The sequence below is a fragment of the Hylobates moloch genome, unplaced genomic scaffold (assembly GCF_009828535.3).
Source record: "Hylobates moloch isolate HMO894 unplaced genomic scaffold, HMol_V3 SCAFFOLD_3, whole genome shotgun sequence".
Classification (NCBI taxonomy): domain Eukaryota; kingdom Metazoa; phylum Chordata; class Mammalia; order Primates; family Hylobatidae; genus Hylobates; species Hylobates moloch.
Window position 1 is genome coordinate 19,097,932 of NW_026652278.1, and position 25,072 is coordinate 19,123,003.

At 49.1% G+C, this 25,072-nt stretch overlaps 1 protein-coding gene across 10 annotated transcripts in view; it reads left to right on the forward strand.

The window, feature by feature from the left end:
- The window catches only part of AFAP1L2 (actin filament associated protein 1 like 2), a 108,756-nt gene that overhangs the window by 50,687 nt on the left and 32,997 nt on the right, over positions 1 to 25,072 (forward strand). For all 10 annotated transcript variants that reach the window (XM_032177243.2, XM_032177198.2, XM_032177203.2 and 7 more), the window contains 3 exons: positions 13,283 to 13,411; positions 20,387 to 20,461; positions 21,783 to 21,877. In XM_032177243.2, the coding sequence (XP_032033134.1) occupies positions 13,283 to 13,411; positions 20,387 to 20,461; positions 21,783 to 21,877 (299 nt within the window). The remainder of the gene's footprint in view (positions 1 to 13,282; positions 13,412 to 20,386; positions 20,462 to 21,782; positions 21,878 to 25,072) is intronic.

The window sequence follows — 25,072 nt, forward strand, 5'->3', positions numbered from 1 at the left end:
TGGAATAAGTGAAGGTCTTTCTTTACATCCTTCCGTCTCCCAAGATGCCATGCCTCTGCTCTACTTGGCCTCCTGGGTCTTTGGAATTCCCCCTTCCATTTCCACCCTTTTTTTCCTAAGGCTGGTGGAAGTTTGTCTTCGCTGTCCTCTATCCACTTATCCTCTGTCCCCCACCCCAGGACTTGGTGACATTATATCCCAGGCTTCTCAAGTTGCTTTTATCTGGATCTTTTCCCACACTTTGCTGTCGTTAGAATGTTTTTGAAGTCCACTCTCTGTACAGTCTGTTTTAATAAGCAAATCTTTACCAATGTAAGGTCGACTCAGAGTAATGGAATAAACTCTAGGCTTGGGGCTAGAAGGACCTGTTGATTCTGAGCGCTGAGACTTGCTGTGTGACCCCGGTGGAACCACATGGCCTCATTTGGCTTCAAATCTGGGGATGGTAATACCTACTTCACAGAATGAACTAGAATTGGATCTGCAGACTGCCTGGTCCAGATTTTGGGGTCCAACAATGTGCTAGTAGTTCACTGTGAGTTTGCAAGCAAAGGAAACCTAATTCAGGCTGGCTTAAACAAACAAATAGGGTGCTTTGGCCACATATTACTGAGTGGTATAGAAGAACAGCTAGTTTGAGTCATGGCTGAATCTAAGTGCTGAAATGATGCTGTCAGGAATCTCCAGGCCCCGTTTCCCTCCTCAGGCAGACTGTTTCTGGAGATGGCCACAGAAGTTGCAGGCCAACATTCTATAAGCTCAACCCTGAGGAAGGAGAAGCCCACTTCCTAGTAGTTCCAGGAAGAGTCCCATGGCTGATGCTCATTGGCTTGGCTCTGGTCATGGGTCTGTCTCTAAGCCAATCGTTGTGGCTGGGGAATGAAATGCTGTGACTGGTTAGGTCCAAGGTCATGTGACTGCCCATGGAGTTGGGTGTGGAGTTTTAGTTCCACAAGTAGAGACAGTAAGGAAAGGGGGTTTCCCAAGGGAAATTTGGCTCCAAATATGAGTGAATGGATGAGGGGGAAGGGGGAAAAGCAACAGGTATCCACTGTACACACTCATGGATTATTCCTTCCAGGGCAGTGTCGATAGTGCCGTGCTGTTTGCCGAAAGGAACACTGCCTGTTGTGGCTGTCGGAGGAGTGGAAAGGGGGCAGACAGGCAGAAGGATGGAGAAAAACACCAAAGGACCTGGTAGCCACCTCTCAAATCATAGCCTCGAGCTGACTCTCATTCTTTCGACCTGTTTCTAGTGTTGGCTTTAACCTGTTGAAACCTGGGCTAAGCTACAGAAAACTTTGAAAACCTTCACTCGTTCATTCTCAGTACTGTGTGTTTCTATGAAGGTGGTTTCCTGCAAGGGTTTAACCCAAATTCCCCCTCACCTGCCCCTGTTGCTGTCTACCAGGACATAATTTAGTAGTCCTGTAAAATCAAACAGGACATCTCCAGTTGCCTTATTATTATTATTTTTTTTTAACTTGGAGACAGAGTCTTGCTCTGTCACCCAGGCTGGAATGCAGTGGCTCCATCTCAGCTCACTGCAACCTCTGCCTCCCTGGCTCAAGCGATTCTCCTGCTTCAGCCTCCCGAGTAGCTGGGACTACAGGCCTGCACCACCATGCCCAGCTAATTTTTTGTATTTTTAGTAGAGATGGGGTTTCACCATATTGGCCAGGCTGGTCTCAAAGTCCTGACCTCAGGTGATCTGTCTTCCTTGGCCACCCAAAGTGCTGGGATTACAGGTGTGAGCCACTGCACCCAGCTTACAGCTGCTTTTTCAAAGCTGTCTGCTAGAATTGTAATGTGTGTGTGTATATTTAGAGTCTATGGAGAGTTTTTTCTACCACTCTTATAGGAGGAATGAGGATTTTATTTAGCAACTAACATTTAATTTAGTATAAGCACTTTAGGAGGTTATTTTGTGATCTTCACATTAATCCCACGAACTAATCCCTAGGTACTATTATTAGCCCTATTTTACAAACCAGGAAACTAGAGCATAGAGAGGCTCATTAAGCTCCCCAAGGCCACGCAGCCAGTATATGGTGCAGCCAAGAGTGAGCCAAGATGTGGAACTAATATTTAGGCAATTTGAATCTGGAATGTGGTACCTGTGGGAAGGGTGGAGGTGGCTGCTTCTTGCAAGATCAAGAACCCAGGGCAAGGGGAACTTGACTCTTAGGGCACTTCTGGTTCAGAGGGAGCATAAGTTCAGCTGAGAGACACTGCAGGTTCCAGCAGCCACCAGGGGCCAAAGAGGCTTGGGGCAGGGGGGTGGCCCAAGAGGCCTTTGTTTCTCCTGCCCAGGTTCCTTGAAGCCCCAAGGAAGGGCTTTTGCCTGGTGGTCCGGTGGGCACCTAATCAGCCTCACATGCCTCCCCCCGGCTGACTCCAATGTCAGAGTGGTGGTCACTTTGGATTGCTGGGGCTGATTTTGACCCACTCGGAGGCAGGGGCTTGGACAGGATGAAAAGTTCCCGACCAGCACATCAGTCCAATGGTATCTCATTAGTTTTGCCAAATGCTGGAAGGAAACAGTAAATCTGGACATACGGTGATTTTCCCCCTTCCATCCATCTTTAATATGTGTCTTTTTTCTCTGGTACAAATATCAAGTAAACAGGGACAACCTTAGATTTACGGCTCCAAATGAAAAATAGCGGCCACTGCACAACTTCTTTTCTCTGCGTAAAAACTCCATGCTCTTCTGTGTTGAGGAACAGGGGAGGCTATAAAGGAGTGAAAATTTCCCATAGCCCCTCCACCAAAAGATAATTGCCGTTATCATTTTCCAGCCTTCTTTTTTCCTATCCAACACAGCCTTTCCAATGTGAACTCGAGTGACCCCCGTCAGCCTCTTGTTCTGAGGCTAAAATGGTTTGTGCTGGTTGTGGGACTTGCTGCGCAGGGAGATACCCAGGCAAACCTTTGTGCCTCCCACCCGCATAACTGGCCCCCACTGGCTCTGAATGAAGCCACTCTTCTGGTAGATTGCATTTAAGGAATGTCTTAAATGGGCTGAGGAACAAAGGCCTCCTGGGACCCAAAGCCTCTTTGTCTGGCCTGGACCCTGGTGGCCGCTGGAACCTGGAGTGTCTCGAGTCTGCCCTCACGTGCCCTCTGAACTGCTGGAGTGCCTCAGGGGTCAGGTTTCTTTCACCCCGGGTTCTCTCTGCTTCTGATCCCTAGGGGAGCAAGCCACCTCCATGCCCTTCCCACCTGTACCCTTGAGAAAATTCTCCCACCAGAGCACCATCCAAGAGTGAGATGCCTCCTGTCCTTCCAGCCCATCAGCTGCCAGGGGCTGCCTCTGGTGGCTCATTTTAGAGATGTTAACTGGCCCAGGTGGGACTTGTGAGCCCTTTGCCCAGGTCTACTGGACCGAGCAGCCCAGACCCTTTAAATAGGGGAGCTTTCGTTAGTGAAGGCAGGTGGTATGTGTCTATCTGTTTAGAAGCCTTATGTTCAGCAGATGTTCTCCAAGCACTGACCCTAGCAAAGCACTATCTAGGCACAGTGGGGGAGGAAATCAAACCAGAAGATATGGTCCCTACCCACACAGAGCTTTCGATTTCATTTGGGGACAAAGGACTTGCATCCATGGGACAACAGAGAACAATAAAGACGACTGGATCGTCAAGTAACAGCCCTGTGTGCTATTGGGCTGGATGGACAGGCAGTGCTTTTGGGCAGTTCCAGACAGAGTGGATGTGGCCCTTGGTAGGACTGAGGTCTTTTCTCCTTCTCCGTGCTTGGTTTCGTGTCTTCAGCTGTGACTGTATGAATTTTCAAAGGCCCTGAGAAGCTCTGGTTCCAGCTGGCTCCTAGGCTGGGGTTGGAATTCTGCTCTTGGGGAGTTTTGTTCCATTGGAAAGGTCGGCAGTGAGCAACTCGAGTTGTTTTTCCAGTAGTGCAAGCCATGGTCCAGCATCTGTCCCATCTCAGTTTCAACGGCTAATCTGGGAATGCGGAGGGTGGGCTGTTCTGGGGAAAGTGTTTGAAGTGATGAGACTCAAAGATAGGTGAGAAAAAGCAGATCTTGCAAAAATGATGGCAAGATGACCCTTGCAGGCCAGGCTTGGCGGGAGCAGAGCATTCACAGTGCTAGCAAGTGAAGCAAACCCCCCCGCCCCCCTCGCCATTTCTTGGAGATGGAGATAAAGAAAAACTTCTTGAGTATTTACACTGGAGAAAGTTATTTACATTTCTGGCTCAGTTTACTGGGTTTCAAGCAGGCAGAAATGACTACAGTCTGCTTTGGGTGCTGATTTTCAGGGATAAGAGCTTAAGCAGGACAAAAAACTGAGTACAGTGATATGTAAACATATAGATATCTTGAGACATCTTGACCCTTGCTTTCTACACTGTGTTCTTTTTTTTTTTTTTTTTTTTCAAGAGACAAGCTCTCATTATGTTGCCCAGGCTGGATTTGAACTCCTGGGCTCAAGCAATCCTCCCACCTCCAGGGTAGCTGGGACTACAGGTACATGCCACCACACCTGGCTCAGCCTTCTTTTTTCTTTTTTCTCTTTTCTTTTTTTTTTTTTTTTTTTTTTTTTGAGACCGAGTTTCACTCTTGTTGCCCATGCTGGAGTGGGGAGTAATGGTGCGATCTCGGCTCACTGCAAACTCCGCCTCCTGGGTTCAAGTGATTCTTATGGTTCAGCCTCCTGAGTGGCTGGGATTACAGGTGTGTGTCATCACGCCCAGCTTAATTTTGTATTTTTAGTAGAGGCAGGGTTTTGCCATGTTGGCCAGGCTGGTCTCAAACCCTTGACCTCAAGTGATCCATCTACCTCGGCCTCCCAAAGTGCTGGGGTTACAGGTGTGAGCCACCGCACCCAGCCCCAGCCTGGCCTTCTGCACTCTTACTGTCCAGAAGGAAAAGGACTTTAGGAGAAAACATATTTTGCCTCCCAAAGTGCTGGGATTACAAGCGTGAGCCACCGCGCCCGGCCTGAAGTATATCTGACTTTCTGTAACAGGCGTGAGCCTAGAAAGTTCTACATGTAGGTCAGAAGGATCATATAGGAGCACTTTGAAAGTTTACATTTTAAGGAACTTTGCACATAATTTTATTAGGTAAAAAGACTTCATAAAGCAAATCATCACAACTTTAGCTAGGTAGTTCTTGAACTTGGCTGTGCATTAGACTCACCTGGGAAGATTGAAAAGTGCTGCCCCAGGTCACACCCAGAGGAATGACAGCAGAATCTCTGGGGGTGCACCCAGGCATCAGGATTCTTGTAAGTTTCCCCAGTGATTCCAGTGTGCAGCCCGGGCTGAGAATCACTGCTTTACCTCTTGTATGCATGTCTCTGAGTGGCCACACATTACGTGAACTTAAAGTAGAGCACGCCCTGTAAAGTCAGCAGTGAGGTGCCTTTGAGAGCATGGCAATCCGGTGTGGGAAAGCAGGAACTACTGTTCTGTGCAGAAGTGCCCAGCAGAGGGGCTATAAAGATTCTTCCTACGTCTACATGATGGAATGCTATGTAGCAAGAAAAAGGAGCAAACTTCTCATGCATTACAACCTGGATGAATCTCATATGCCTTATGTTAAGTAAAAGAAGTCAGAGTCCAAAAGCTATTCCTGCTGCCATGCTGTGGGAGTAGGGAGGGGGCTGCCTATAAAAGGCACAAAGAAACTTTCTCGGGTAGTGCGAAGGTTCTGTGCCTAACACAGCTGAGGGTGTTTGTCAAAACAAATAGAATTGCACAGTAAAAACAGGAGCATTTACTGTATTTAAATTATATCCCAATAAAAAAGTTTTTTGTTTAAAAAAGCCATTGCCTTATCAACAATGAATGGGTAAGTAGAATGTAGTATATCCATATAATAGAATTGTATTCAGTCTTAAGAAGGAAGTAGCCATACCTACTACAACATGGATGAACCTTGAAAACATAATGCTAAGTGAAAGAAGCCAAATGCAAAATGTATATGAAATACCCAGAATAGGCAAATCCACTGGACTGAAAGCAGATTTGTGGTTGCCAGCATCTGAGCCTAGGGGGAAATAGGGAAGTCACTGCCTAATGAGTTCTCCTTTGGAACTGTAGTTCCAAAAAAAGGTCTGGAACTAGATAGTGGTAATGGTTGCACACATTGGGAATCTTAACACCACTGAACTGTAAACTTTAAGATGGTTAAAGTAGTAAATTTTATATTATCTGTATTTTACCATCACAAAAACAAAGAAGGCTGGGTGTGGTGGCTCACGCCTGCCATCCCAGCTGTTTGGGAGGCCAAGGCAGGAGGATCCCCTGAGGCCAGGAGCTCAAGACCAGCCTGGGCTGCATAGCAAGACTCTGTCTCTACAAAAAATTTAAAAATTAGCAGGGCGTGGTGGTACATGCCTGTAGTCCCAGCTACTTGAGACTATATAGTCTCAAGTGGTACATGCCTGTAGTCCCAGCTACTCAAGGAGAATCACTTGAGTCCAGGAGGTCGAGGGTGCAGTGGGTCATGATTGCACCACTGCACTCCAGCCTGGGTGACAGAGCGACACCTTGTCTCAAAAAAAAAAAAAAAAGTAAAGTAAAATAAAAATAAGAAAAAAATCCCACTTTCTATGAACAGGCCAGACATATAGTAGGTACGTGGTAAAGGCTGACTCAGTGTTTTACATTTTTGAAGACAAGGGGCATTTGCTCTGAGGTCACCCTTCTTAAGTGGTATGAGGACTGTATTTTTCCAGAAGCTCATCTTGAGAACTTGAGAGCTGTCTCTGATCAGGAGGAAGACCTTCGACATTTTCCACCCTCCCTGGCATCTACAGGATGCTGTTGCTTCTCGCAGAAAGCTTCACGAGGCTCCTAACTCTGACTGCTCCCCAGCAGTTGGGCTCATGAGGATAATATACCCAGTGGCTTGATCTTGGGAACTGTTGGGGCAGAGGGGTGCAGTCTTGCTATATAAAGCGCAGGTCTGCTCAGTTTGACGTTGGGAAGGAAAATCATGCTCCATCTCAGGTCTTCAGCAAATGCAGCTGAATAAATAAAAATGTGTGCATAAAACAGCAGGGAAACCGTGAAGAGTGGCTTTTTCGGCATGTTGGGAAGACGCTTATGGTTGGGAACTTAGGGACCAAAAAGCAAGACAGCCTCAAGATGAGAAAAGCTGGGGGAGGAGGTCATCTGGAGGAAGAGCTTCACCACAGCCGAGGGCAATGAATCGAGCAGTTGAACCGCCCAGCCCTGCGTGGGCCTTGGAAGTCTTGAACAAGAATCTTATTGACCCTAAGCAGACAACCCTGAACTTTAACAGAGCCGGGATGGAAAGCCTGCACAAGGGCCTACAGTTTCCAGAATGAACAACACATTTATTTCTCCCTCCCTCCACGGGAGGACGAGGAAGAGACCAAAATGAAAGTGTGGGGGATGGTGGGGGAGAAAGGAAATGTGGTGAGCGAGTTCCAGGGCCTCAGGGCAATAGCCACATTCCTCTAAGGGATGCCCACCCCTCCCAGCCCTGGGGGTTGATAAATGTCACTGAGGTTGGCACACTGGGGCCTTGCCTTTGTTGATTGTTATTTCCCCAAGCCTGTGGCTGGATCCCGAAAGGGTGTGTCTGGAGGAGAATCGCCGATGGCCTCCGGTGTGCTTAGCACCTTGTCAGACACCCAAATCTATAAATCTTGACCCTTGACCGGAAAGAGCTTCTGCCCTGGAGATAGACACACACCCAGATGACTATGGGCAACTGGTTTTGATAGTCCACAACCTAGGGAGTCAGACGCCAGCAAGAGAGCTGAGTGCCGCTGGTCACAGTGGCTTTATGGAGAAGGGGCCTGGCTGGACCTGGAACAATGATATGGATCCAGAGAGGAAGGGAAGGAACATCCTTCCTTTTTGACTCTCTCTCATCCTTGGGCCTGTGCTCCTTCAACCCTGGGGCTTCCCCTTCACCTGCCACAGCCTAGAAGAAAAGGAGGGTATCCACGTTGTCCTCAGCAGACAGCACCCAAGAGCTGCTCTCCCCGACACATCTGGCTGGCCCACCCGCTCCCCGATGGGCAGGCACCACAGCTGCCTGGTTCACCACGGTGTCTGATGGCTTTCCACGTCTCCATCATCCAGTGCCTACATCGGGCAGGCACCACGGCTGCCTGGTTCACCACGGTGTCTGATGGCTTTCCACGTCTCCACCACCCAGTGCCTACATCAGCAGGTCTTGTGGGCTCTCCCGGTCTCATGTCTCCAGTCCACTCTTTCTCTTCATCCCTACACCCTTTGCCTTGTGGAGTATGAAGGACTGATGGGCAGGGGCCATGACTCAGATACACTTTCCTGGCTCCCTGGGAATGACTACAGCCGACGGATGGATGGCAGACACAAGTGCTTTGAACTTGGATATGCTTGGATTTGATCCCCCATGCCGCTACTCATCAGGGAGGTGGCCAAATTGGTTTGTAATTCAGCCTCCTTAGCCCATTCCCACAGCTGTGCACTTGCAGGGTGGTTGTGAGAATTGAGGTGGTAGGGGCGCAGCTGATGGCATGGTGCCCAGCTGCCGTGATTAGCTCACACCCTCATCATTCCGTATGCACTAATGAGTTTATCTAACTGGCCTCCCTGCCTCCGCTGCCAGTCCCCTTCCATCCCTCCTCTTGAGGACCCACAGCTTCAGGATTATTCTCTCTAGTCTGCTTAAAGAACAGCCTTGCATGGCCCTGCAGAATAAGGCACTGACTCCTGAGCAGAACAATAAAACCCTCTTCATCTGCATCACCCCCAAACCACAGTTCTGGCCTCAGAGCCCACCTTCTCCCCTTTGAGGCCCACCCACACCCACCTCCATGCTCCATGTTTCCCCGATACACAGAGCCACTGGGTGGTTTCCCAAACACACATTACTTTCAGGGCTCAAGTTTTCTGAGCATCTCATCCCTTTTTCTTTCTTTCCTTTTTTTTTTTTTTTGAGATGGAGTCTTGCTGTGTTGCCCAGGCTGGAGGGCAGTGGTGTGATCTCAGCTCACTGCAACCTCCGCCTCTCAGGTTCAAGCGATTCTCCTGCCTCAGCCCCCCGGGTAGCTGCGATTACAGGTGCACGTTACCACCCCTGGCTAGTTTTTGTATTTTTAGTAGAGACAGAGTTTTGCCAGGTTGGCCAGGCTGGTCTCGAACTCCTAACCTCAGGTGATCCGCCCACCTTGGCCTCCCAAAGGGCTGGGATTACAAACGTGAGCCACTGTGCCCAGCCATCCCTTTTTCTTAAAATGCCTCTGCCCCTTTCCAGTGAGCTCCTATGCATTCCTCAATGACGAGCTACAATTCCTTTCCCTGATAAACTCAGAGTTTGCCTCACTTTCCTTATTGCATTGCGGGTCCTTGGAGACATCCCTGGATTAGTTCTCTTCTCACCCTGGGTTCACTAGGCCCCTGGAAGGGCTGAGGACCCCTTGGGGTCACCTTTGTCTCCCCAGGGCCAGGCCCAGCACTTTCCACCCTTTGGCTTGGTACATTTTGGCTCACGTGAAATAGAAACAAAGGCTATTTTCCAGGAATTGGGCAGCTTTTGGGAATAGCCAAGGATGCGGAAGTGAAAAGATACTTACAGTTTTTATGGGGTTTTTTTTTTTTTTTTTTGAAGTAGCAGCAGAGGGACAGCCTTGAGAAGTTCAGAAGTCAGGAAAAATGCAGCTTGAGACCCCGATTGCCTTGCAAGGCCCTTTCACTTTCCCTTGTCCCCTGAAGCTGAGTTCAAGGCTCACTGTCGTTGTCCTCAATTTATTTTCCCTGGTTTGGCTTCTTTAAGCTCACTACTTTTGAGTTCCTGTGGCCGACAGGAAACTCACGAATAGCTGTTAGAAACAAAACGCAACGCAAGCTAAGCCCTTGAAGTTGGGAGAACATGCTTTATTCTTTCTTTTAAATGCTTCTGTGGGCCAGCCTAGCAGATGCTGAATCAATGCTCGTGGACTTCATAGTAGGAAATGTTTGTTTGCAGACCATCAGGGCTCACATTTATAAAGCTGGATTATGGTCCCTCCTGACTTTATCTCAGGCAAGAGTTGGAATTTTGCCATCATCGCGCTGCTTTCATTTCCTTGTTTAATTCAGTTTCTCCGCCTTGGTGTTGTCTCCCGTTCTTCTCCGGTTCGGCTCAGTCATCCAGGCCCAGCAGCACCATTGCCTTGGATGAGGGTGCGGTGATGCTGGCAGTGTGGCTCTTGGCCCTTGGTGAGCAAGTCTGGCCACAGCAGGGCGTGGGGCTGAGGCCTCCAGCTCCAGCAGAGAAGCTCCCCTGGGTCAGATGGTGGGAGGCCCTACTGGTTAAGGTCAAGGTCAACAGGGCAACTTTTGCCAGGGGCAACCTCTAGTGATGCCCATAGTAACTGATCCCGCCGATGCTTCTCTGTCTGCTGAGAAGCTCCTGTGGCCCATGCTCTTTGGGCAAACACTTAACTACCTGGAAGAGCTTAGTCTCTGCCCTGCACTCTGGTGTGCCCAGTGCCAGCCTCTCTCCCTCCCTCCTTGCTGGTTATTTGTAAATCTGCTCAGTGTCATGGTGGGGCTGACCAGCAATGCCAGGGAGACAAAGGAGCAGGGGTGAGGTGAGCAAATGAATGCAGGCTTCCCACAAAGTGCCTGTTTCTCCTGAGCCACTGACTTGCCCCTAGGGTGACACAAATGAAGGGTTGCCCATGCAGGTGGGGAGCTCATGCTGGTCTGGAGCAGAGTGATCACGAGGAAAGCAGGAGGTGCCAAGGGTTCTGGATGGTGGGCAAGTTGCTGGGGTCCAGGTTTCAGAACAGCTCATTCATGCAGTAAACTCTAGGAGTTGTTTTCATGGAGGCCATTTGGGGGAAGAATTGTTTGGGTTCTCAGTGTTGTGACTGCATTATGTAAGCTAGATAAGTAGAGGAGATGCTTTTTAAAATCCCATCTGTTCCAGTATTTTGGCTAGATAGGACCTGCCAGATACCTGGATTTTTAGTGGACTTCTCTTTACTCTTAATCCAGGCCACTAATTTATTTTTCTTATAATTCAGCCATGGAATTCTTTCATGTACAAAGTAAGTGGATAGACTTGCTTTGCTTTCATTTACTCATTTAGTCAACAAATATTTATTGGATATTGTGCTGGGCCCTGGAAATGTGAGCTCTGCACAAAGCCTGTCCTTGGAGCTTGCAGCTAAATGGTGACACAGACAGCTACACTATGCTACAGTCAGAGCTGTGAGAGGATGTCTCAGTTTCTTATTGCTGCAGTAACAAATTACCAAACTTAGTGACATAAAGCAACACGAACTCATTAATTTACCTTTCTGGAGATCAGAATCTGAGAGGGGGCCACAGGGCTCTATTCCTCCTGGAGGCTCTAGGAAAGAATCTACTTCTTCACCTTTTCCAGATTCCAGAAGCCACCTGTGTTGCTCGGCTCATGGTCCCTTCCTCCACCCCAAAGCCAACATAGTAGCATCTTATCTCCCTGACTCTTACCCTCCTACCTCCCCTCTTATAAGGGCCACTGTGATTACACCGTGCTCACCTGCACAAACCAGGATAATCTCCTAATTAAATCACATCTGTGAAGTCCCTTTGCCATGTCAAGTAGCATATTCACAGATTCGAGGGGTTGGGTCATGGATATCATTAGAGGCCCAATGTTTAGCCCACCACAGAGGCCAGTGCTGGTAACATGGATCTGTTAAAGAGGCCCAGAGAAGGTGTGTAAGGAGGAATGTTATCTAGACCAAGACCTGAGGTGTTACAGCGGATAGCTAGTTAGGTATGAGCAGGGCAGGAGAGGTCTCCCCACCCCGCCCCACACACTAGGAGTGTTGGATGACCACCAGGTGATGGTCAGGCAGTTGTTAACTGTTTCTCTAAAGGAATGATTGGTCACAGCTCGTGCCAGAGAAAGGCAGTCTCCTCATAGAAAACACCTGAAAGCAATCAGCAGCTTCCCAATAAGATCTCAGGAGTGGGAGAAGTAAGGCAAGATCCCAGAAGTTTGCCAGCGTAGAAAACCCCAAGTCAAGCAGTCAAGCCTCAGACTTGGTTTCTCAGGTCGCCCACGTAGCCGTCTTCCAAGTTGGACTTTGCTTCTTTTCCTTTCCTTACTGTTCTAAAGCTTTCTAATAAACTTTCACTTCTGCGCTGAGACTTGTCTCAGTTTCCCCTTCTGCCTTATGCCCCTTAAATTCTTTCTTCTGAGGAGGCAAGAGTTGAGGTTGCTGCAGATCTGTACGGATAACTACCACTGGTAGCACAGGGACAAGTGTGATTTAGCAGAGGGGGAGAAGACCATGTGTGAAGGCCAGAGAAGGAAAGAGGGGTGCTGTGTCTGGGCCGTGGAGTATGACAGTGACCACGGGGGAGGCTGCTGCAGTCTGCAGGGCTTTGGAGGCCAGGTAGGGCCTCTGAGGAACCAGGTGTGGCCTTTTTTTTTCTTTTCTTCTTTTTTTTTTTGAGATGGAGTCTCGCTCTGTCACCAGGCTGGAGTGCAGTGGTGTGATCTTGGCTCACTGCAACCTCCACCTCCCGGGTTCAAGCGATTCTCCTGCCCCAGCCTCCCAAGCAGCTGGGACAACAGGCACAGGCCACCACGCCCAGCTAATTTTTGTATTTTTAGTAGAGACGGGGTTTCACCATGTTGGCCAGGATGATCTCGATCTCCTGACCTTGTGATCCACCTGCCTCGGCCTCCCAAAGTGCTGGGATTACAGGTGTGAGCTACCACGCCCGGCTCAGGTGTGGCTGTTAATCATGGACAACCTGTGAACAGATTGGTACTTTAAAGCCGTGCAGCCAAGCCAAGATGAGGCTTAGAACCATAAAACTTCAGAGCTGGAAGGAACTTTACAAAGCATTTGATCTAAAAGACTTAAGAAGTAAATGGGCCCACAGCCACCCAGAGAGGATCAAGATGAGAGTAACCCTCATTCTAGCCATAGCTCTAAGAGCAGAGCTCAACGGTCCTGAAAGCACTTTGGATGTAGTGCTCTCTTGGTTTTCACAAGAGCCCTGTGAGGGCAGATATTTGCAGTGGAGGAGATAGAAAGTTGGCGGATGAGGCCGTTGTCATTCTTCCAGCACCTGGTAGGGCTGGGGCTTCAGCGGAGGCTGTTCATTCCAAGCCAAGGGCCTGTTTCTCTCTCCCTGTGGCCCTGGAGCTGAGAATCCCATCTTCTTTCTAGTCCCCCCAACACGCTGCCAGACCTCACACCAAACCCTTCCTCTTGGGACGAGAGGGTTCGAGGTGTATCTAAGCTGGGCTTTGGAGAGAGGGCAGCCACTATAAGTTTCTTCTGTTTCCTGTCCCTAGCCCTGGAACAGCTGCTGACGGAGTTGGATGACTTCCTCAAGATTCTTGACCAGGAGAACCTGAGCAGCACAGCCCTGGTGAAGAAGAGCTGCCTGGCGGAGCTCCTCCGGCTTTACACCAAAAGCAGCAGTGAGTGTGGGCCCCGGGCGGTGCAGAGGCCTCCACGCCAACAGAGATGGTTGTGAGTCAGTGCAGGCTGCCATAGCTAAGGATCACAGGCTGGGTGCTATAAACGACACTTATTTTCTCACACTTCTGGAGGCCAGAAGTCTAACATCAAGGGATCAGCAGGTTTGGTCCCTTGTGAGGCCTCTCTCCCTGGCGTGCTGATGGCTGTCTTCTCCCTGTGTCCTCACATGGGTTTTCCTCTATGTCTGTGTCCCAGTCACCTCTTCTTATTTAACTTTTTTGAAGCAGGGGCTTACTCTGTCACCCAGTCTGGAGTGCAGTGGCGCAATCATGGTTCACTGTAGCCTCAACCTCCTGGGCTCCCAAGTAGCTGGGTCTACAGGTGCATGCCACCATGCCCAGCTATTTTTTTTTTTTTTGTATTTGTTTTTTTGTATAGATAGGATTTTGCCATGTTGCCCAGGCTGGTCTCGAGCTCCTGGGCTCAAGCTATCCGCCCTGCCTGGGCCCCTCAAAGTGCTGGGATTACAGGTGTGAGCCACCGTGCCTAACCCCTAATCTCCTCTCTCTCTCTTTTTTTTTTTTTTTTTGAGATGGGGTCTTGCTCTGTTGCCCAGGCTGGAGTGCAGTGGTATGATCTCAGTCCACTGCAACCTCCACCTCCCAGGTTCAAGCGATTCTCCTGCCTCAGCTTCCGGAGTAGCTGGGATTACAGGCGCCCACCACCATGCCCAGCTAATTGTGTATTTTTAGTAGACAGGGTTTCACTATGTTGGCCAGGCTGGTCTCAAACTCCTGACCTCAGGTGATCCACCCACCTCAGCCTCCCAAAGTGCTGGGATTACAGGCGTGAGCCACCATGCCTGGCCTTAATCTCCTCTCTTTATAAGGATATCAGTCATAGTGGATTAGGGCCACCCTAATTATCTTATTTTAACTTAGTTACCTCTTTGAAGATCCTATCTCCAAATGCAATCACATTCCGAGATATACTGGGTGCTAGGATTTAATATATGAATTTTGAGGGGACTTCACCCCATAACAATGGTGCAGGACTGACCCGACTTGGGCCAGAGCCCCAGAAATCTCTGGTCACTTGACACAGCAGCCCATGAGTGAGGTTTTAAATGAAGTATTTTCAAAGCACTCTTCCATGCTGGTTGAAAGTAGAGATGGAATAATTATTATAACAATAGCTAGGGCTTACTGAGCATTCCCATGAGCATATGGAATAACCCATTTCATATTTAAGACATCCCTGTGAGGCTGGTGCTATTGTTATAGAGGGGGAAACTGAGACCTGGAGAGTTTAACCTGCCCAATATTATACAACCCAAGGGAAAACATAGTTGGAAGACTTTGTAAATTACAGAACCCTGAGTCCATAATTTTTCTGTCTTTTTTAAATTGAGACGTATAAAGTGCACATATGTGAAATAATTCAGTGAGTTTTGATAATTGTATACCCCTGTGTCCTCATCACCCAAAACAAGATATAGAACATTTCCATCATCCAGAAATTTCTGTCTTGGCCATTCCTAGCTGCCCAACACAAGCAACCATTGTGCTGATTGATATTGCCTGTGCTGGAGCTCTGTATAAATGGATTCATATGATGCGTACTGTATGTCTGGCTTCTCTGGAGATTCATCCATGCTGTTGAGTGCGTCTGTAGTTTGTTCCTTTTACTGCTGAGTAGTATTCCATTCTGTGAATACATCACAATCTGTTTATCCTTTCACTTACTGATGGCCATTTGGGTTGTTCACAGATTTGAACTATTACGAATGAGGCGGCTAGGAACATTCTTGAAAAAGTCGTCTTGTGGACATATGGTTTTATTTCTAGCAAATTCAGATTCTTTTAAAAAAGGAAAACCGTTTTTGTGAAGTCATAACAGTTGATTTTTATGTCAGATGTTTGAGAACTGGAAATGCTGTTTGGGGACGGTCAGGGACTGTGTGAGGGCATCTAATCCATCTGCCTCCCAGCGGGAAGAGGCCAGGTCCTGCCAGGGAAGGGAAGTCTCCACCTGCCCCGGCTATCACAGTCCAGAAATGCTTCCGTGTGTCCAACCTGAATCTGCCAGGCTACATTTCAAGGACTTTCTCCTTCCCTGTTCCCTGTGGAACTAGTTTCTATTCTCTGAATAAGCAGTCGTAAAGCCGAGGCATGTTGCTATATGCCCATCTGTCTTCTCTTCTGGAGGAATCATCTGCCTTAGGCTCCCATCAGAGGTGTTTTTCTTCAGCCTTTGCAGCTTCCCATGCTCCTGAAGGCTTTGTAGGGAGCGTCCGCCTGCCTGCCGCCGCGAGTGCTGGTCAGCAGCGAATCAAAGCAGCCCATCGTGGGAACGCAGTTGGGAAATCCACATTACAAAGCGGGAAAGTTGGAGGGGGATGGTTCACTCCATGCAGGATTCATCAGTGGAATCCTCTAAAAAGCACACTCCCCACACCACTTCGATATGCTCCACCTTGAACGCTCAATGATAAAAAACACCTGTGTTGGGAACTGGAAACCACCTGTTTGTGATAAGTCTGAGCCGTGGATCTTGGTGCTAACCACTCTGGCAGCGCCTCCTACATGTGGTCTCTTTTTTGAATTAACCTGTGATGTGGCTTCCTGTAGGATGACCTTTTTGTTCTGCCCTTGATCGGCTCTTATAAAGTCAGGCCTTCCCCTCTCCATGGACTCTGCAGCTCGTAGGGGGTGGGAAGCTGCTGAGAAATGGTCATGGGTTCCCCAAGGTGAATCACCTCCAGAGTGCCACCCATGCACAGCCACACTGAGGCCTGGGGCCTGTATTCTCAGAAGTGAAGCCCACTTGTTAATAGCCACTGTTTAACGGAACTTCCCTTCCGGTCCTCTTTGTACCCCTTAGACTGTAGAGTGGGTACAATAGCAGCCAACATTTATTGTGTACTTTCTGTGTCCCTGTACTTAATGCAGTAAATGACATGGATGACATCATCCTTTATCCCAAAGTATATTCCCATTTTACCAACAAGGAAACCAAGCCTCTGAAAGTCACTTGCCTGAGGGCACACGGCTGTAAGGGCAGAGCCAGGGCTTGGACATGGACAGGTGGACCTAACCTTATCTCCCCCTGCTCCACTGCACTGCAGTTAACTGTTGTGTCACACAGGACAGAATCGTAAACACACATACCGCACCTGAAATTACAGCATTCTTTCCCTCGGCCTCCCAGGCCCACCTCTACCCAAACATTAGCTCAGCCTGTTGAGACTTGTAAGTGGAGGCAAGGTGATCATCTCAAGATAGCTGTGGTCCAACAGGCCGAGCTGCTGGGACTTCCACACATTTTGGGCAGGATGTGTATGTGTGCATTTACACTTCGCAAAGGGAATTGTCTCTGAGTTTTCTGATCTTTGTTTCTTTTTTCTCAATGCAACACAAATTTTTCTACCCTCTTTGCTTTTTGTCTGGATGGAGAGGTCCAGGCATAGACTAAGATCTGTTTATTGAGGGCTTGGCTCCCTGTTGTCTATTCCAGCCTTCACCAGTGACAGCTGTGTCCCCACCATACCAGCCCCCACTCCTGCCTCACATTCCCATCCCACCCTCAGAGGCTCCAGGGACGTTTCAGTGGCTGCCCCTCTGGTCAAAAGCACTTCAAATGTTCTGTATCCAGTGGTAGCAAAGAGGTTCACGTTCCTCCTCCCCACCCTACGCCAGTTCTCTGGGAAGGACCACCCTCTGCAGACCTCCAAGCACTTCGAGCTCATCTTCCCAATACCTTCAGGCCGTAGTCATTTCCCACCCACTGTGTGATGGTCAGATTCAGGTGTCTCTCCTGCCGGACTGTGGGGTTCACAAAGGCAGAGGTAACATCTGTTTTCTGCTGTATCCCCAATACTTAGCACAGTGCTGATGCTGAATGCACTTTGTTAGATAGTTGAGTGAATGATAGAAAGTTCTCTAGCCCAAGGCTGCTGCCTCCCAGACAGGACTGAGCAGTCTGGCCTTCCTGTCTGCAGCCTCCCTGTCTAGGGCCAGGTTTACTGTATTTTCCCCACAATTGCAGAAGGTCTTGGGAGCCTCTTACTTCCCAACCTGGGGAGTCCTAGATTAGCAACCCTCTGAGAATCAAAACCAAGTCAGCCTCAGCCTGCAGCCCACCCAAGGTGGGCCGATGCACCCTCATGAAGTGGCCAGTATGAGTTTTCTCTGCAACTTACAAATCATCGTCTTAGAGAGAAAACACCTGCTCAGAATCCAACATTTAAAACAATAACATCTTGTCTTTTATTTTTTTGTATAGGTATGTGAACTTAGTTAATGATATAAAAAAATAAAATGAACACTGAACACTATCTATGTTCTTCCAGTTCCTTTTTTGATCCTTATCAGCATTATCTGAATATTTTGGAGTAGCTGTGGTTTGCCTCTGTTTCTGCTTTACATTATTTTTATATTTAGAATTGCTGCATGAACACATTTCCATGTGTTGACAATTCATATACTTTGTCTTTTTTTGCTATTCTGAAACATGATCTTACAATTAAACTCTAGGTCTTGGGTATCTTTGTAAACAGACACAGAGCTACCTTGCTAGTTTTCACGATTGGGTAGAGTTCAATGCTGGATGAATCCTAATGTTTAACCTATTGGTAGACATTTAAGTTGTCTTTTTTTTTTGAGACGGAGTCTTGCTCTGTTGACCAGGCTGGAGTGCAGTGGCACCATCTCGGCTCACTGCAAGCTCCGCCTCCTGGGCTGGGTTCACGCCATTCTCCTGCCTCAGCCTCCCAAGTAGCTGGGACTACAGGCGCCCGGCTAATTTTTTGTATTTTTAGTAGAGATGGGGTTTCACCATGTTAGCCAGGATGGTCTCGATCTCCTGACCTCGTGATCCACCCACCTTGGCCTCCCAAAGTCCTGGGATTACAGATGTGAGCCACTGTGCCCGGCCATATGTTGTATTCTTTTTTTAAAAAAAATTCGTGCAATATTGTAGTGAATGTCCTCAAATACAATTTTCTTTAAATGCTAGAGTTTATCTGTAGGATAAGTTTCTAGCAGTAGAAATGCTGGGTCAAAGAATATGGACACAAAAATGTATCCTCCAAAATCATCTCTAAAATGGCCATGCCAATTTATACACTCTTCAGTAATCCATTTAGTTTTTAAAGGTGACTTGCTGTTATATATGTTGATGTGCCATGGTTTGTTACCATTTTCCTATTGTTGAGCCTTTGAGTCATGTCCCATGTTTTAAGCTGTCATTTTTCATCTTAGTTGTAAGGTTACCTTACCTTTCCAAACTCCCTAATATCTGAGTTTTGTACTCTTGAAAACTGAAGAGTTTGGTTGAAACAGGCAGTATTTTGTCACGCAGACAAGAAAACGGAGGCACAAGGGTTAGGTGCTTTGCCCAGAATTATGCCATTATGGCAAAGCTTTGGTTGAGACCCCATCTCCTGCCTCTCCCTGCAGGGCACTTTTCCCCTCTGCCATGCTCTGGAGAAGGGACTGACCCAGCCCTCTTTGAGTCTCAGTGGGAGTCTGGTGGGAGTCTGTGAGTTCCTGTTCACTCCATTTGTACCTCACAGCTCCCACCCATAAACTGCTGCAGTCCCTGGCACAGGGGTGACATTTCTTGTCCTGGCAGGGCAAGGCACTAAGATGACAACCCCAGGTGCTGATCACTGAGGCTGTATCCAGCCCCCTCCTGTTCCTCTTGGCTCTCGGGGCCCTGCCTTTGCAGGCCTGTTGGCTGGAGTTTGGGCGGTCTGTGGCCACGGAACAGAGTGACGCTGAACTGCTTCCTTTGCCAGAGGTTAGAACTGGGTCCTTTGGCTCAGTAACGCGGTCTCTAACCACTGGAATTTATCAGCCACAAGTTTCTAGGAAATGCAAATTAAGGCGGCAGAAGAAATTCAAGAGGATTTTGATGAAGAGAAACACTAGAATGAGCTTCCTCTGAAGACTTCTGAAGAAAGGGTCCTTGGGGGATTGGAAATGGAGCAAGTTGGGAGGCCAACTTTTCTCTGCTGAGGCAGGCATGGGAAAGGTGACTTAACCTGCACAGAAGTGGTTTTAAAGGAGGGCATGGGTTGTGCCACTGCAGGGTATAATCTATAGGGTAGAGCAGGTGGCTGGTGGCTCTTCAGTTATTATTCTCAGGATACTCACCCCTTTAAACTCAGAACTCATGTGATTTGGCTATTCAGGTCCCCTTCACCCATCCAATGGCCCCCTACCTAGAGGCCTGCGAGCTGAACTTCCAGGTCCTCAGTGTGACCTGGCTTATCTACACACACTGGATCAGCCCATTCAAGTAATTTCAGACTAGGGTGAGAATGACAGGAAATATTTTACAATTTAAATGAAATGCTAGGAAGCCCAGAGACATCTCTACTTGGTGGGATACAAGGCAGATCTTGAACTTAAGATTTCTTTTCTCTTTTCTTTCTTTTTTTTTTTTTTTTTTTTGAAGATGGGGTCTCACTCTGTTGCCCAGGCTGGAGTGCAGTGGTGCGATCTCGGCTCACTGCAAACTCTGTCTCCCAGATTCGAGTGATTCTCCTGCTTCAGTCTCCTGAGTAGCTAGGATTATAGCTACTATGCCTGGCTAACTTTTGTATTTTTAGTAGAGACAGGGTTTCACCATGTTGGCCAGGCCGGTCTCCAACTCCTGACCTCAAGTGATCTGCCCGCTTCAGCCTCCCAAAGTGCAGGATTTTTATACCCTAAGCTCTCCTTCTGTATCTTACCTGCCCCCACACCCTCAGCCAGGCTAGAAAACTAGCAGTCAGCAACTTGTCATTTCTCTTTGGGAAATCTGTCAGCTCTTTCCATGTTGGACTATTCTTTCAATCCACTGAAAATGCTGTGTGCTTTTACTGGAACCCAGGCAGATGAAAACGGCTCTGGGGTAACAGGGTTTCTAGCTAGGGGCCCTTTCTCTTCATGAAGTCACACAAAGCCTGTGTCTCCTTCCTTCTGCAGGCTCTGATGAGGAGTACATTTATATGAACAAAGTGACCATCAACAAGCAACAGAATGCAGAGTCTCAAGGCAAAGGTATGAGGCTGGGATCACTGACGCGGGTATGATGGCCACTCCTGGGATGGGGGAAGGTCCAAGCTGGTTCTGTCCCACCTCTCTTTCCTCCCAGCCGGCACACAGACCGCCTGGCGGAGTTATTTTTGGAAGCCACATTTTTGTTGGTCGTATTTTGGGTTGATGTATTTTGGGATGTTTCAACAGGCCACCCCCTCCTTGCCCATTGGATAAGGAATCTGGCCCTAAAACTTTTTGGCTGTTCCCAGCATCATCCCAGGAACAGGAAGTCATAATTCAGATGTTCGAAGAAAGCAGCTGTGTGTGGTGCTGATCCCACGGTTCTGCCTTTATGTCTTTTGATAGAAGTCTGTTTTGAGGAAGAGGAGAGAGAAATAAATGGTGGTGTCAGCAACTGCCTTAATAGTCAAAGATGATGTTCAAAGGTGCTGTCTTTGGTGGAATGTTTTGTCTCCCATGGGAAGGACATATGTTGTCTTCCATGGTGCCTCACTCTTCTGCTCTGTTCTGCTCTCTGCTTTTCTCTTAAAACCTCCAGGGAGGGGCCTGGCAAGACCCCGGGGAGGCCCAGAGGTATGCAGAGCTGCCTAGTTGCAGAAGAGGCAGGCTAAGAAGCTCCATCTCCTAATTCCCAAACCTGTGACTTAACCACAAAGGCTTAGAGAGGGGTGGGAACACAGCATTGCAAAGCACTCAGTCCTGTTGAAGGCTTGTCTTTGAGACATCAGCCACAAAATCCCCGACGTCGGGCCTGCCTGAGCCTGTCTGTCCCAGGGCTGGCTGAAATGGACAGGCTCAGAAGTGCCTTCGGCACCTTTCCTTACAAGTGCACCGAGGGTTGGTGGCCTCACTTCCCCAGCATGCCTCCTTCACTTCCTGCCCCTCACCAAGCCTGGGACATGGCAGAGCTCATCCAGATGAGGTTGGCCACTCTGGTGGGGGTCACTTGCCTTCCGGGTAAACTGTGGGAGGAAAGAGCCATAATCACAGGGTCCATGCTGACAGTGGCTCAATATAGTGGCCACCAGGCAGCTCCTCTGCTGGCCGAAGCTCTGTGGCTAGACCATTTTTTTGACATGGGATGGGTAGGGGAGCAGGTACAGAGGCTGCCAGAAACCCCAGGCACATGGCTGGGGCACTCCTGCACCCTATTATTGGAAGGAGGAAAAACAACTTCGGCTCCAGGGACCGCCTGCCTGGGTAATTAACACCTGCTCAAAAAGAACTCACGGGGTGCATGTGACCGGGCATTCCTGAGGAAGGAGACCCTGTGTAAGGCTGGTCACCCCTCACCGAAGCCTTTTCCTTTTGCTGCCCACAGCGCCTGAGGAGCAGGGCCTGCTGCCAAACGGGGAGCCCAGCCAGCACTCCTCGGCCCCTCAGAAGAGCCTTCCAGACCTGCCGCCACCCAAGATGGTAAGTGTCAGTCCAGGACCCCTGATTTCCCTGACATGAGCCCCTTGAACTTCCAGTTGTCTTCACAGGTGTCAGCTCACTAAGTGTCTGGCATTTTCTGAGCAGCTACTGTGTTCAGGGACTGGGACAAGGCACATGTAGGGACAGAGCAAAAGGAAACCTGCCTACAGGTGATTTGCCTGGGGCCACAGTACTCCGGATGCTGAGGGTGATGGGTCTGGGGAAATTTGATTGAGTGCCACCTGACGCTACTCACGCTCTTTATCCAGCACTATGTGAACAGGGCCATGAACAGCTGTGGTCACCAGCCTAGGCCACGGTGATCTTTAAAAAATTTGCAATAGCCAGGTGCAGTGGTGCATACCTGTATTCCCAGCTACTCAGGAGGCTGAGGCAGGAGGATTGCTCGAGGCCAGGAATTTGAGGCTGTAGTGCACCGTGATCACACTTGTGAATAGCCACTGCAGGCCAACCTGGGCAACATAGCAAGACCCCATCTCTAACATATAAAATAAGTGAATAAATATATAAATAATTTAATTCCCCTACATTGTTTTGGAGTTTAAAGGAAAAGTAAAAATTCATAAATCATATCACACTGTACTACCTGCTTGAACCTTACCAGTAGTTCTTATTAAACATAGAAAAAAAAAATCCCGTTCCTTAGCATGGCCTCAGGGCCTATGACCTGGCTCTGCTGCATGTCCTGCCTCCTCATACAGGGTCTTCACTGGCCTCCTTTCTGCCCCTGGATTCTGTCACTCTGGTCAGAACTGCTTTAGGGACTTTGTACCTCCTGGGCCCCTACCGATTTCTCATCTCTCCAGAGTTCTTAAGAGAGACTCCTGCTGACCTGGCTAAGTAAGACATCCCTCCCCCATCTGCTCCCCGGTTGCTATCTACCCACCACCCAGTTACCCGCTCCATGGCACCTGCTACTGGAACAGTCTTGTTTGCTGTCTCCTCTCCTGATGTCAGCTCCTGAGGACAAGGACCTTGTCTCTCGTTTATTATTTTGTGTCCAGTATCTGCAGACATGGACAGATGTAGGCCATACATAAATATCCATTAATTTGGATGGAGTTGTAAGATCATATGGATGTGGGTTCAAATCCCAGTTCTGCATGCCACTAGCTCTCTGACCTTGAGCAAGTTATTTAAAGTCTCTAATCCTCTATTTCCTGGTTTATATGGAAGAAATGCTCACATCTGTCTCGTCAGATGGGCTTATCCAATGGGCTAAGGCTGGCAGCCCCTCACCACCGTGTGTGGCATACTGTGCTAGTATTCAGTGAGGTAAGTGGTAGTATTTATATTTTAAGGGTGAGGAAACCTAATGTCACACAGCCTGTAAGTGACAGAGTCGGCATTTGAACCCAGGTTCTTTCCTCTTAGGGCATGGCTGGGGAGGGATCCTGGGGCAGGACTGGGGTCTCAGCTTAGAAGGGTTTATATGGGTAGCCAGGGGGTCTTGGGTCAGTGCCAGCAGGAAGCTAAGCTCCTGCCAACTGACCGTCACCTGATCTGTGGGCTCATGTTTCCGTGGAGGGGGTCCCAGCCCCAGAATGGCTCTGGACTGGCCCCTTTATTCGTGCCTTCCTGGGGGGCAGGGGCCACAGCTGAGGATCTGACTCCACCATGTGGGGTGGGTGGGCAGTTCTGGAGAACCTGGGACAGTGTCCCATTGCATGCCGTCCCTTGAGCTGGGTGACAGCTGGTGGGGATTCCTCATCTCAGGCTGAGTGAGGCTTGATATCAAGACTGAACCTGAGTCCCTGGTGTCCCTGTGATGCTGGCAATGTAGCGACTGCTACACCCTGAGCCTCAACCCCATCCCATGCACACACACCATCCGCCCACCACCCATCGAGGGATGGGTATTTTCGTCACTGTTTCTCATATGAAGAAACAGACTCAGAGTTAAAAACCACTGGCCACGGTCCCACAGTTGGGAGGTACTAGGCCAGGATTTAAATGCAGATTTTTGTTGTTGTTCCCAATTCCTCCCCCAGCCTGGGCCTCCCTGACATTTGCTCCTCTCTGTAGCAGAGCAAGGGCTCAAGCTATGCTCCGTCCAGCGCCAGGCTCCCCTCACTTTCAGCCCCGATATCTTGGGGAAGAGCACAGCCCCTCTGCTATCCCATCTGTTGGCTGATGGCTTTAACCAGAGGTTTTCTGGTGTGGCCCAGGCATTGCTTGCTGGGTGGTGGGAGTGGAAAGGTGGCTGTTCTGAGCCATGGCTGGAATTTTTTATCCTAAATCCAGTGTCTGATTCTGACCAAGGTACCTTGGGTTTTGCTAGTGGAAGTGCCATCTTCTGCCCCACCAGGGGCAGCTGCTGGTGGGTCCCCACCTGGTGGGTAGGGGCAGAGTTTCATGAGCACCGCGTACTGTGTGAGTGTTCTAGAAATTGTGTTTTACAAACACAGCATGGTCTGAGGGGCCCAGGGTCTGGGACTTGGCTACAGCTGTAAGTTAATTGGGCCACGGTGAGTCCCTGCGGGCCCTGGGATTCTGATGCTGGCTTCTGTTCCTCGTCCAGTGCCCTGTGCCTCAGACACTGAGTGTGGGGAGGGGCACGTGGCCCCCTCTAGAGTAGACTTCCTGGATTGTCGTCTGTGACTAGGGCTTGTGTCCCTGTTTGAAAGAAACTGGTGCTGCAGTTGGGGAAAATATCAGCACCCAGGAATGGCACAATCCCAAGGAGGCCTTTCAGCCAAGTGGTAACTTCCTGTGGACAGTTTCCAGGCCCCAGAGAGACTTCTAGCAAAGCCAGCTGACTTGACAGGAAAAGGCAGCTCCCTCCCACTTTGTGGACTTTCTCTGCTGTGAAGGACAAGAGACGGGTGTGGACTGCGAGTCCCCTGGCTAGGTCCCACCTGGTCTTGTGCAAGGCACCCACCTCTACCCCAGGGGGTTCCAGATGTGGTGTGGGGATGTAGGTGGTGTCCACCGGGCACTCTCCCTGTCCTTGCCCACACACATGAGCACACATCCTCACTCCCTCAGGTCTCCTCTCTGGTTGAATCAGGCTGAAGCCGCCATCACTCTTAGTCCAAGGGCCCCAGAGGAGCAGCGTCAGGGTGGAGCCATGTCTGTGGCTCTGAAGGAGGAGGAGAACCACAGCAGGGAGAGGCTGTGGCCGCTGGAACCCCATGGCCATGCTAGCCAGACCACCAACCGTGGCCAACGAAC